This window comes from Lissotriton vulgaris, chromosome 9 (assembly GCF_964263255.1).
Source record: "Lissotriton vulgaris chromosome 9, aLisVul1.2, whole genome shotgun sequence".
NCBI classification, from domain to species: domain Eukaryota; kingdom Metazoa; phylum Chordata; class Amphibia; order Caudata; family Salamandridae; genus Lissotriton; species Lissotriton vulgaris.
Window position 1 is genome coordinate 355,236,428 of NC_141697.1, and position 13,479 is coordinate 355,249,906.

General features: G+C 43.5%; 1 protein-coding gene across 2 annotated transcripts in view; it reads left to right on the plus strand.

Moving 5' to 3' along the window:
• PPP4R4 (protein phosphatase 4 regulatory subunit 4) overlaps positions 1 to 13,479 on the plus strand; it is a 1,899,245-nt gene that overhangs the window by 1,175,705 nt on the left and 710,061 nt on the right. For both annotated transcript variants that reach the window (XM_086937722.1, XM_086937723.1), the window contains exon 14: positions 1,497 to 1,679. In XM_086937722.1, coding sequence (XP_086793848.1) covers positions 1,497 to 1,679 — 183 coding nt within the window. The remainder of the gene's footprint in view (positions 1 to 1,496; positions 1,680 to 13,479) is intronic.

A 13,479-nucleotide genomic window follows, 5' to 3' on the forward strand; every position in this document is an offset into this window, starting at 1 on the left:
AGTGTGGCTGTGTGTGTGTGTGTGTTTTAGTCACTTGTTGAGAATGTGGGATAGGAGATGTGCAAGGTGCCGGGCTGGGCGTGCGCGCCCACGAGGTGAAATCACCGAGGGCTTGGGCGTGCACATCCCCTGTCTCAGATTCCCAGGAAGTGGGCAACAATAGCTACCTCGCTGGACGCAATGCTTCGCATTGCTACACCAGTTCGACCAAAAAATAGTTATCTAGCATACCAATCCGAAATTCATACTATAATTATCTATTGAATTTCAGCTAAATGAACCAATTGTCCTAAAGACTGTTTTCCAGAATCCATCGAGTGCAGCAGAAAAATCACTCCACACCCTTGATGTCACAAGATGCCCTACATTTTATTTGGAACATACTAAGTCCCTCAGAAAATCGTATAAACTTCTATTTGCTTTTACACCCCCAACAAAAGGCAGACCCATTAGAAAGCAACAATAGTGCAATAGCTATCTGCGGTTATCACTTTCTGTCATGAAAAGGAGCTAAAACCGCTGGCATCCAAAGCACAAACACCCTCTACCAGAAGCATGGCAACATCAGCTGCTTTGTTCGCAGGAGTACTGTTGTTGGATATTTTCAGAGCAACCACATGGTCTAATACACATACTTTTACCAATCATTATTGTCTCAATGTTGTTAACAACAAGCATAGGCCAAGCCGCGCTTCAAAACCTTTTTAAATAAGTTGAGCTCCTTGGTATTTATGGCATAATATGATTTTCTTCTTAACACAACGTAAGAATAAACACTCATGTATAATTCCCGCCTCCTGATACAGATTCATTGATGCCATCCTGTTCTGTTGTTTTAATGGTATACTGCTCGCTATTCAGATGCAAGCATTTCGATCTTTGAAATATTCAATACTGGATAAAAGCAAGCTACTTACCTGTACACTGTGGTTCCCCAGTATTGATATCTTTCAAACATTCACATGCGACCCACCTACTTCCCCTCCAGTCACTCACCTCATTGCCATTTCTCTTATCATGTAGCATGGGTAACTTTACCACTCGTGCTAAGAAGGCCTAGAAATCTAAGGTGTGAAGTCACTGCACGAAAGGATGCAAACTCTGCTCGATTGGTCAGACTTTAGTCAAGTAGAAAATGATGTGGATTGCTACTCAGTCCTATAGGGAAATACCAATATAATCGACCTAGAAGAACGATTTTTTACACTACTAGTTATAATTACCATGGGACTCCCTCCTCGATGACAGGGAAGATTCCAGCATGTGAATCTATACAAGATATCAGTACTGGAGAACCACAGTCTTCAGGTAAGTAACTTGTTTTTTATTGCAAATTAATTATTTTTACCTGAATTTCCACCAGGCCAAACCTGCAAATGTTCACTTGTGAATCTTAGAACTTCAGTGAGGCTTACGTGTAATTAGAGCAAGTGAAATATTTGAAACATGGGTCTTCTGTAAAACAATTTTTTAACTCAGTTGTTTATTTTTCTCAGTTAATAACAGTTCCTGATCTGATTCCTGCACTAACAACGGCTGAACAGAAAGCTGCAAAGACTTTGAAATGGAGAAGCCATGAAAAGTTGCTGCACAAATATGCATGCTTGCCTCGTGTAATATCAAGTGATCAGATTTATTATCGCTTTTTGCACAGAGTGTTTACAATTGTAATGACAACTGTGAGTACTCAAATATTTCATTACTACTGGTTTATACAATAAGACAATGTAGTGCTACATTTAGCAAGCTAGTTTTGTTGTGCAGGGATGGGGGTTCCAGAAGTGCATGGGATTAGTATGAGCAAATAGTGTAGCATTTAGGAATTACATGCCTGCTCCAAAATATCACACTTGTTTGTACATACATTTCTCTTCCAGGAAATCCCCAGCAACAGTCATACAAGCATTACATAGTGCAATTCACAATGGAAATCCCGAAGCACTTCAACAAAACTATATATGAACATGTAGGTATGTACCCCTACTCAATAACTTTTTGAAGAAAGGAGTGCCACAGTCATGAGCATTAATGTGCGTAGCATATGAAAGGCTAAAAAGGCCATATTTTATTTTTAAAAAGCATCTAACTTGATAAAATATTCAGTAAATAAATATAAGTGACTAGAGAAAACGTTTCACAAACCTTTTTAAAAGGAAAAGGACATTGAATGAAGGGCAATGTTAACAGATAAGCTGCAATGCAAATACATACAAATAGATGTATCCTATCAGGCCCCACAGGTGACAATTAGTCAGTTCCATTTTTACGGAAAGAAGAGGATCCTATTTGAATGTAAGAAAATGCTGCAACCCTTCTTGTTCTGGAAGGTGGACGGATTGATTATGACTATTATGTAAATTCCACTGGAAAATCACTAGGATTATAGACACGTAATTGTATTAAACCAAATGCTATAAAAAGTAAAGTAAATGTATTAATTTTTAGTCTTTTAATAATTAGTTTCATGATTGTGACACTCCATTCTACATAAAGGTATTGAGCAGATATATACATGCACATGTTTATATGTATTCGGGATCCCACATATGGGCAGGACTATTCCATGCTAATGACAATAATGTGTTTCCCGTCACAATAATGAGGATTCCTGTAAAAGAAAACTAGAATAACAGGTAAGTAACTTCTCAAATTTACCTTCTCCACATTTGGGTCTTTCATAGATGCACATACTTTAAGTATTTGAATTATCAGATGGAAAATCAATGATAGAAGTGTTAAATTGTCAGTGTAAGAATGCACTAATCTTTACAGAATAATGTAAAACCATTCTACAGCTAGCTTTGATCTACAAGGAAGCCAAGACAGTAGGGAGGCTTTGAACTTCACTTTGAGACTACCATTGTAACAGGTACATGATTCATATTAAGGAGAACTCTCACAAAACTCTGCAATTTTCTTAGTAATCTGCTTTTCAACAACTACTGTGCAAACTGCTACCTTCTGCAAATAGATAAGGATATTTTTTTATACAATTACATTCCACCCTGGTGCTTTGTATGGATGTCTTACTCCAAGGTGCAAGACTGCAGAGAATGCCACTCAGTCCTTATCTCTCTGCAGCTGGTCCAATCGAAATATGCATTTCTTTTACCTTGTGCTTGATATTTTCAGAAACATTATTGAGACTTCTGAAAAAGATGAAAAGTTATTTTCCAGGTCCAGCCAGTCTTGCTAGAGGAATTGGACATTTGTTGACAATACTAGTATGCTGTACATTTAAAAAAATTCAAGTATGGCGCATAGTTGCCTTCAAAGGCATAAATTATTCAGGTGACAAGTTATTGATCGTATGATAAGCTAAGCAACTGGAAACATCTGGAATTGTAATAGAAAGGGGATGTGGCAGTAGTCTAAAAAAACTGAGTTTTCTTCTTCAATGAGTCTACCTTCTGCTGGTACAGAACAATTGTAGCTCACAGTCCACAATATTGTCCTGCTTGATACTCAGATTATTGCTAATTAACTTATCAGTGAAGTTGATCACATCAACAACTTGACCCTCAACAACACTCAAGTTTTTGACTCCACCATTATTGAATTCCTCCTTGTTATCAACTTTTTCATCATCAACAAATTAGGTGTCAGGAAGGTTCTGACTTTCAATTAACAAAACTTTGTCAACATCCTATTCAGCGAGAGCTAAGACATTGGCAACTACATCCTCAATAACTACAACAACTTTTGTATTGACCTAGGTGTCATCCACTGACAAGCAACAGTTATAAAGTCCTTTTTGTCAACAAAAGCTATAAAACCTCAGTTCAGTCAGCAGTAACAACTCTGTTACTACCATGGGCTATTATGTTCTCTGTTCAGTGGTCACACAAGTCTCACCTATTAAAATTACTCAAAATGCCTCAATCAAAATACTTGCCAGAGCCTACTCACAATAAAAAAACAGACAGGTCCAAAATATCTAAACTGTTCATTAAGTGGAGAAACAGGAGAGTTATGAGGATGAAGGGGCTATGGTACCAGAACAACTGGACATTAGCTTCATTCCAGAAGGCATGGAAAAGTCAATATTGCACTGAGAAAGAATTATTAGACATTTACCATTCATACCACGAACCGCTTTCACAGTGGTATACGCAACTGCTTCATAGATCATCTGTGGCCTAGATACCCACTAATTGACTCCAATGATCAAATCCATAATGTGTTACTTCTACATTAGATTGCTTCCTTCATCCCACATGGACATGTGCCAACTATGCCAGCTAGTCCAAAACTGGAAGAAGATATCTCACTAGCCAGCAGCCTCTCAAAACATGACCCCCATATTCCACTGGGAAGTAAGACCAGTGAAAGCCGAAGCCCACGTTATTGTGCCAGCAGGGTGGCTGACATGCATTAATGACCAGATAAACTTACACAACACCAGGATGAATATGCAAACTCAGCTGCAGTACCTACTGCTGTCTTTAAAACTATTGATTAGGCATAGGACAATTGTAAATGCGATGTAATAGATGAGGGCGTAATAATACTACAGATTCATGTCCAGATAGTAGACAAAAGTTCCATTTCGTAACATTGGATTTCTGCTAACTTTGATGTGACAGGTAACACCCTTTCTTTATTGAGAAAAAACTGCTATATAAATAACACTAATAGTTATAATCTTTACATATTTCATACAATTTGATAGTCATTGCAATCATTTAAATATAAATAGTATCACGTTTTAGTACCAGACTTAGAAAAATCCGTTGTAATTCATACTGACTATTATGGGTCTGTTACACTCTAGTTCCATACTTTGAGTAATCACCTTCTGTACTGTTGCTTTAATCATTTCAAGTCCATTCATATCCAGGATTGTCAGTACCTGTTTATTTGTTATGTTATGTTTTGTTATGCCTAATTTCTATAGCACACGTACACCAGATTGGTTTCTTGGCGCTGATCAGTAAGGTGTAGGAGTGATATGTTATTCAAATGCCTGTTTAAATAGCCATTTAAAGTTTGCGGTAGGTCATGAGATCTGCGCAGGATCTGATCGATAGGGGCATGGAGTTCCAGTCTTTGGGGAATAGTGTGGAAAACACGGATCCGCCAAAGCGTTTCTGTTTAAAGGAGGGTGTTATCAGGAGGTGCATTTGGGCGGATCTCAGGTTGCAGTTTGGATTGTATCTTTTGATCAAGCTAATGATAAATTTGGGGTTTCTGCCATTCAGAGATTTAAACATAATGCAACCCATCTTGAAGGCTCATCTCTGGGATATAGGGAGCCAGTGCAGTCTCTTCAGGAGGGGAGAGACGTGTTGTCGTCTATTTTCCTAAAGAATCAGTCTGGCCGCCTGGTTCTGAACCAGTTGGAGACAGTGGGTGAGGTAAGCCAGAATGCCAAAGTATAAAGAGTGAGCGTAGTCAATGTGGGATATCACCATGGAAAGGACTGCCTGTAATTTTGCTTCCTGTGTTACAAACAACTAATTTTCATTATTTTTCTTAGTTGGAAGAAGCAAGTAGAAATTACAGATCCTATTTGGGTTCTCATGACGAGGTCATTATTGACTATGACTCCCAGGGTTTTGAAATGTGTGGATGGAGTCGAGGCTGTCCCAGTTCTTTAGGCCAAAATTGGGAGCTCCAGGGGTTAAGTGATTTGATGGGGAGTACCAGTTGGAAATCATCCGTGTAGTTGAAGGTTTGAACATTCCTTTCTTTCAGTGCGTGGATAAGGGGTAGAAGGTTTCGGTTGAATAGGTGAGGGCAAAGTGAGGAACCCTGGGGAACTCCACAAGTAGTTTTAATCTTGGGGGTCGTGAAACAGCCAAGGTGGACTGCTTGAGATCGGTTTGTTAAGAAGGATCTGGTCTATTCGAGGGCTGCTCCTTGGATTCCTGCATCCCTGACACGGTCGATCAGGATGTTTTGGTCAACTGTGTCAAAGGCAGCGGAGAGATCCAGTAGCATCAGGGCTTGTGGAAAGTCTCCATCCGCCCTTTCTCTCAGGGTATCCAATACTGATAGTATAACTGATTCTGTCGAGTGAGCTGGGCGGAAGCCTGCTTGGTGCACATCTAGGTATTTAGATTGCTCCAGGAAGGCAGATAGGCTTTGGCTACATGAGCTTCAAGTAGTTTGGCCAAATAAGGGAGCAGTGAGATTGGTTGATAGTTTGTCAGGGTTTTTGGGTCTGCTCCTGGCTGCTTTAGGAGAAGGATGACAACGGCTTCCTTAAAGGAGTCTGGTACATAACCCTAGAGCAGTGCTTCCCGTAGGATCCAAGGGGGACAACAGTCCCTCGGAAATCCAGATTTTACTTTTGCTAGTAGGTCTATGAGAATTTTTGGATTAATTACTGGAAACTGTTCCAGCCTGTATGAGTTCTTGGGTTTTGTGGGACATGCAGGACTCGAGCATCTGGGGATGCTTGCATAGGGATTGCGAGGGAATGGGTTTTAATGTTACTCTGTCCGGGTTGGATAGTTCGTTAATTATAGCAAAAATATCTTTTGAGCAATTTGTGGAGCTGATGATTTGGGACTAGAAATATTTGTTTTTTGTCGCCAATACTGTCTTTTTATAAGTTCTAAGTGCTTTTGTCATCAGGTAAGTATTTATTTCTCCACTTCCTGTCAGCTTGACGCAACGCAAGTTTTCATTTCTTTAACTCAGAGGAAAACCATCTCTGGGCTTCATGGCGACGTGCTCGATGTATTTTCCTGAGAGGGGCATGTTTGTTGCTGGCTATCGTCAGCCAGTCAGATATGTCTTATCGCTTTCATCAATAGAGGATTGGATAATGGAGTTGTGTTGGTCAGCGTCTCAAAACATTGGCATTTATCAATAGTGCTCCTGAGAGATCCAGGATCAGGTAATACTATTTTAGGTCGGGTAAGATTACTTATTGCGAATTTAATGAGATAGTGGTCAGACCATATGCAAGGAGTAATTTCTAGATTGATTAAAATCAGATTAGTAGACCATACCTGGTCTAATGTATGCCCTTTGGGGTGTGTGGCTGTGGAGATATGTTGACTGAGGGTGAGCCCTGCTAGTAGGTCTGTTAGTTCGGTTGAGTGGGGTCCGCCTGCTGGGTCATAGGCCCAGTAGTTGAAGTCACTGACCATAAGTACTTTCGCATGGTTTGTTATAAGATGTGACATTTGTTAAATCAGAGTGTTTGGGAACTGTGGTATGCTCTGTGGTGGTCTATATAGTAACACACAGACCAGTGGGGTAACGTCAGATTCTAATTTAAGCACTAGGTTGTCTACTTGTGGTATGTCTAGGGGGGTGAGTGCCATGAATTTGAGGTCTTGATGCACTGTATCTGCCACTCCCCCTCCCTTTTTACCCTGTGGGCGGTAGGCTTGGAGAATGTAAAACTCGTTAGGTAGTGCTGCTAGAAGGTCCAGGGTGGAGTCCTGTGTCAGCCAGGTTTTAGTTAGAAATAGGATATCTGGCTTCTCTGTCATCAACAGGTTGTGTATGTCTAGTTGGTGTTTAGTCAGGGAGCGGGTGTTTAGATAGATGATCAATAGGGCCTTTTCCTTATTTATAGACTGAGTATCGGTGTGTTTAGTAGTGTATTTGAGATAATTGAGTTCTGGAAACGAGGATCTTATTTTCATTATCCCGTTCCTGCTTATCCTAGCATGCGTGTGGCAATTGACTGCTAACTCATTAGAATGGAGCATTTTTAGTTTAGCCGCGGATTAGGTTGTAACTTGAGCATGGTGGCTTGCCCCGCTCTGCCGCGGACGGGCGCAGACGGGCTTGCCTTTGGCGTCCGCTGTGCTCCCGGGCTGCTACCGGCATTAGTAGCCGTAGTCAGCCTTGGCTCCTCTTCCCTTTTTTCTGATTGGCGCTCAGCGGCGTGTCTACCAGGAAGTGAGTCGGGCCAATATCACAGTGAGTATTAGCGCGGTGGTTCAATGTTAATACATATCTTTAAAAAAGCAACAGTAATTCAGTTAGTGTTCAGATTTCAAATCAAAGTTCTTTTTTACAACAAGCGTAAGCGGCGGTTACTACAGGCAGAGGCACCTTTCCTAAGTTGTCTTTCGTTGTTTTATTATGGGACCATGGGGTGATTGGAGAATGCAATTTAATCCCCTGACAAATAACTTATTCTCACAGCCTGAAATGAGTTGAGATTGGGGGAAGCACAGGATACCTATAGGTTAAGAAACAAAAATTAACAAATATCCTGTAAGTTCATGATTGAAGCACAGCTTAATAAAGAAAATAAATAATTCAACAAATGGAGAGGAATGTGTTTGCCCCAGTATTGGAACTTTCATAGATTCCCATGCTTTGTATCATTCCCCGTCGTCGGAATGGGCGCCTCTGTAAATACAAAAAATACTATAGTAATAGGTACAAAAGAGAAAACTAGGCCTAGGCCTCATCTCATTTTGTAGCTTATCAACCTCTTTTTGTAAAAGAGACCAAACTTTCTGTAACAACCAATCAGAAGAGCCTAACCCCTTGGAACCTTCCTGAGAGAGCCTCAGAGCCTCAGATTTTCTACTGCACGTTGTGCTGAGGGAGTCTCCACTGGGCTTTGCTCAGTTTTTTCTTCTACAACTTTATGACAACCTTTTTTCTTGAAAAATGTCTGATAAGGAAAAGAAAGCTTTGTTCAAGGCTTGTGCTACTTGCTCTAAAAAGCGTCTGCATGTAGATGACAAGTATACAGATTGCATTTATTGCTTGTACCCAGACCACAAGGCTACATAGTGTAAAATCTGCAGGACCTTCTCTACAAAAACTTTGAGAGACAGGGAAGAACGTCTTTTGACCTGGCTCCAAAAGATGAAATCGAGGAAGGAGGTCGTTTCCAGTGATGATGAGAATTCTTCTTCGGCTTCCTCTTCAAGGAGATCAATGAAAAGGGGTAGGTCATCCCCTTCAACCTCTACCGAGCCTCCTTCTAAATTCACTCACAAGATCTCTGATCGGTCTGGTGGTTCTGGTCCCCTAATCTCTCCTCACCGAGGTGTAAAGGAGAAAGTGGGATTGAGTGCTGAGGTGATTTCTACTCAGAAAGGTCCCCAGGAGCCTTCGTTGGCTTCTCCGCCTTCAGAGAAACCAAAAGGTTTTAAAAAACCTGCTTCTATGCCTCAGGACTCAAAATCCGTGAAGAAAACCCGCTCGTTGACGATGACATCATCGGGTACGTTGACGACAACGACGAAAATCCATCATACTGCCAGTTCTGCCCCGTCGACTGGACCGTCGACGGTGGCGTCGACGAGGGTGTTGACGATGGCAGCTGCAACGTCGACGATTGGACTATCTTCCTCGTCGACGAGATTGGTATCCTCGACGTCGACAAGGATGACGCCGACCGTGGTGTCGACGATAACATCGACAACGACGATGGCTATGATGACGGCAGCCTTCATATTGACGACGAGCTCGTCGACGGTGCCGTCGACACTTACACCTTTGTCGACGATGACTAATTCTCTGTCGACGGTGCTCTCGTCGACAACGGTTGCGTCGACAGTGTCCGCGTCGACGGTGGAAAAAGTATGGATTGTGATAAAAATACGGCAAATTACGCCTGAGATGACGCCCTCGCGAAGGGTGACGCCCTTACCTCCTGCTTTACTTTTTGATTTTTTTGATGAGGATAATTCAGAGGAGGATGAAGACAATAATGGTCCTTATGGAGATGCTTACAGTCCTTCGCAGCTCCAGGTGAAATATCAGGACTCGGATTCTGATGGCTATTATGAGGAGGTGCGTCAACATCCTCCCAGAGAGAAACTGCATGAACAATCCCAGCAAGGTATGGTGGTAATGCCTTCTTCGCTTATATCAGACCTGCAGATGATGCTCACGGACTACAGGAAGCGGTTTCTTTCACAGCCTCCTGAAACCATTCACATGCCTCCTCCTCCTGTACCACCTCCCACTATAATGGAGGTTTGGCCACTAAATCCAGAACCTGAGGAGGTTCATCAACCATCGATTCAGGTGCATACAGTTCAGGATGATGATGATTCCTCGGACGACAGTGGGGATGGGACGGAGGTCCCTAATCCGAATAGAGAATGGGACGATTATGTGCTACCAGGTCCATGTTCTCCTTCATCTGACCCAGTGGATTCACCACCTGCAGACATACGTGGTTTCCATAACCTCATGGAGCGGGCTGCCAAACGGTTTGGTTTGCCAGTTACTACAGTTCAAACGGACTGTTTTCTATATGATTTCAAAGAGCAATACAAAAGATCCATCCGCTCCATTCCCATCAGAGACCATGTGTGGTCTGAAGGAGTGAAAGCTATGCAATCACCATCAACCGTCATCCCGGTCTTACCGCGACATGAAAAGAAGTACAGGGCTCCTGATGGTAGTCCTGCGTGTCTGGTTGGCCAGACAAGGCCGGAATCCGTGATCTCCCAGGCAGCCAAAGGAAGTCGAAAAACCTGGCGGCTCCTCTGACCTCTCCACCGGAAAAGGAGGGTAGACGCCTGGACAATGTGGGGAAGAGGTTTTCCACTATGTCAAGTCTCCTAGTTCGTGCCTCCAATGCGTTGGCGATCCTAGACCGCTAAGATCGCCAGATGTGGTGCGATACGGCTCCGTTGATAGACCAATTACCGGAGCCTACTAAAATGGATGCACGGAAAATCTTGGATGAAGGCGAAATAATTGCCTGTGCCATGGACATAGCGACGATGCCTTTCAGAGCCCTAGAAGGTTCGGCTGTCCTTAGGAGACAAGGCTGGCTTTGGGCGACCTGGTTTCGCCCTGAGGTACAGTACAAGATATCGGATATGCTTTATGACGGTGACATGCTTTTTGGAAAGCATATCGATGAGGCGTTACAGGATATCAAAAGGACACAGAAACAGCCAAGTCCTTAGGCATTCTTCAACATTGTAAAGTGCCATTCCGAGGAGCGAGGGGAAAGAATTTTAACAACAGAGGAGGATACCAACAACGTTACTCCTCGTATTCTCAGTCATCGCAGTCCTACAGACCCCAGTATACTCAGAGGCAAGATCAATCTGCTTCTTTCTCTCGGCAGCAATGCAAAAGCCTTCAAGGTCGCCAGGGTAGAGACAATGCTAAGCGTCAATAGCGGCCTCCTGGCTCTTTCTACTGTTCCTTCCCCTCTGATAACATCAGTGGGGGGCAGGATCTCTCATTACCTGAGAAACTGGAAAGCGATTACATCAGACCAGTGGGTCTTGAATATCATTTGGTGTGGCCACACCTTGGAGTTTCAACAGCTTCCTCCTTCCAGAGCTCCAGGCGCCAGCGAGTCAAAACATCTACGGCTCTTACGTCTCGAAGCCCACCAACTCTTCATCAAGGGGGCAATATAATCGGTCCCTCTCTCACAAAAAGGGAAAGATTTTTATTCCAGGTTCTTCCTGGTGCGCAAAACGGAAGAGAAATGGCATCCAATATTAGATCTACGGGAGCTCAACACCTATCTCATAAAACTTTCCTTCAGGATGGTCACCCTGCAAGATATTCTGCGTCTTCTGAACAAAGGGGACTACATGGCGACACTGGATCTGGAGGACGCATACTTCCATGTTCCGATCCATCCAGCTCACAGGCAATACCTACGCTTCACTGTAGGCAAGAGCCATTTTCAATTCAAGGTGCTTCCATTTGGTCTCAGGTCGGCCCCACAGATATTTACCAAAGTACTTGCTCCAGTAGCAGCATTTCTCAGAAAGTAATCTCTAGAAGTATTTCCCTACCTAGACGACTGGCTTATAAAAGCTCCGACCTTTCAAGCAGCTTCCAGGGCAGTCTCAAGTTGCATCCAACTTTTCAGCCACCTGGACCTGCAACTCAACAGGGAGAAATCGATCCTTTGCCCATCCAGGTCAGCAAAGTTTCTAGGATCTATACTGGACACGGATCAATGCAAAGCTTTTCCGACGGAAGAACGTCAGAACAAACTTGTACTGTCAACTCGTCTCTTGCAAAAGAGGAAATCGCTGTCGTCCGTCTTTACAAGTCTCTGCTAGGATCGATATCATCCTGCATACCATTAATTCCGCACTGCAGACTTCGAATGCGCCCGCTGCAGCTGGACAAGCTGTGGTACCAAGCGAAGGGCTCGTTCGACGACAGGATAACGGTGACACCAGCAATGAAAAAAGCGTGCGGCTGGTAAAGGACAACATCTCAGAGGGTTTGACCTTCACGCTTCCTCCGTCTCCCATGGTTCTCACCACAGACGCTTCATTAGAAGGTTGTGGAGCTGTCTGCAGGAGCTACATGTGAGTGGTCATTGGGATACAGATCAGCGCAGGTTCCACATCAACCTATTGGAACTCAAGGCTATTCACTTGACCCTACAGGCATTTCTGCTACGAATTCAGAATAGTGCAGTGCTGGTCCGCACGGACAACACGACGGCCATGCACTATGTAAACAAGCAAGGCGGGACGAGATCCCGAACACTTTCCAAAGAAGCTTAAGAGATTTGGGACTGGGCGATTCTCCACAACATTGCTCTTACAGCAGAGCACCTCACGGGGCTGCTCAATACAACAGCGGATGCGTTGAGTCGCCAAAGATCGATCAGTCACGAATGGGAATTGGACCAAGCCATTCTCGACGAGGTCTTCGCATGCTGGGGAACCGCAACCATAGACCTGTTTGCGACTCCAGAGAACGCCAAATGTCAGCTCTACGCAAGCAGGGATCACCATCGGGAACCTTGGGGAATGCGCTTTCAATTGCCTGGTGCGGCGCATTTCTCTACGCCTTTCCACCAATACCCCTGATCCCGAGACTAATCAGGAAGATCAAAGAGGAACCTTGTCGAATGATTTTGATTGCACCAGTGTGGCCCCAACAGTTCTGGTACACAGAACTCCTTCTACTTTATCGGGATCTGCCAATTCATCTGCAGCCGGTTCCGTCTCTCTTGACGATGTCTCAAGGTCAGGTGCTCCATCCAGATCCGAGCTCACTCCACTTGACAGCGTGGCTCCTGAGTACTGAGAATTTCAGAACCTGAACCTCACCAAGTAGTGTAAGGATATTCTGTCTCAGGCCAGGGCCCCAAGTACGAATAAGACCTATCGGGCTAAGTGGAAAAGTTTCTGTCTCTGGTGTCAGAATCATCACCCATACACCCATACACTTCAGCTCCGCATCAGGTTTTGCCATATATTCTTTCTCTGGCTAAATCGGGTTTGGCTCGATCAAAGTACAGCTGACAGCCATCTCCAGATACAGACGGACTTCTTCAGGTCCTTCTCTTTGTTCTGCGAGGATTGTGAAACAGTTCCTAAAGGGCCTTTTCAGGGTTTTTCCTCGGGTCCGGCCTCCTCCACCAGTATGGCAGCTTAATTTTGTATTGGCTCATCTGATGAGAACCCCTTTTGAGCCCATTCATAGGGCGGACCTTACATTTCTATCATGGAAGCTGGCTCTTCTCTTAGTTTTGACATCGGCTAGAAGGATAAGTGAGCTCCAAGCGTTTACAATTGGAGAACCGTTTCTACAGTT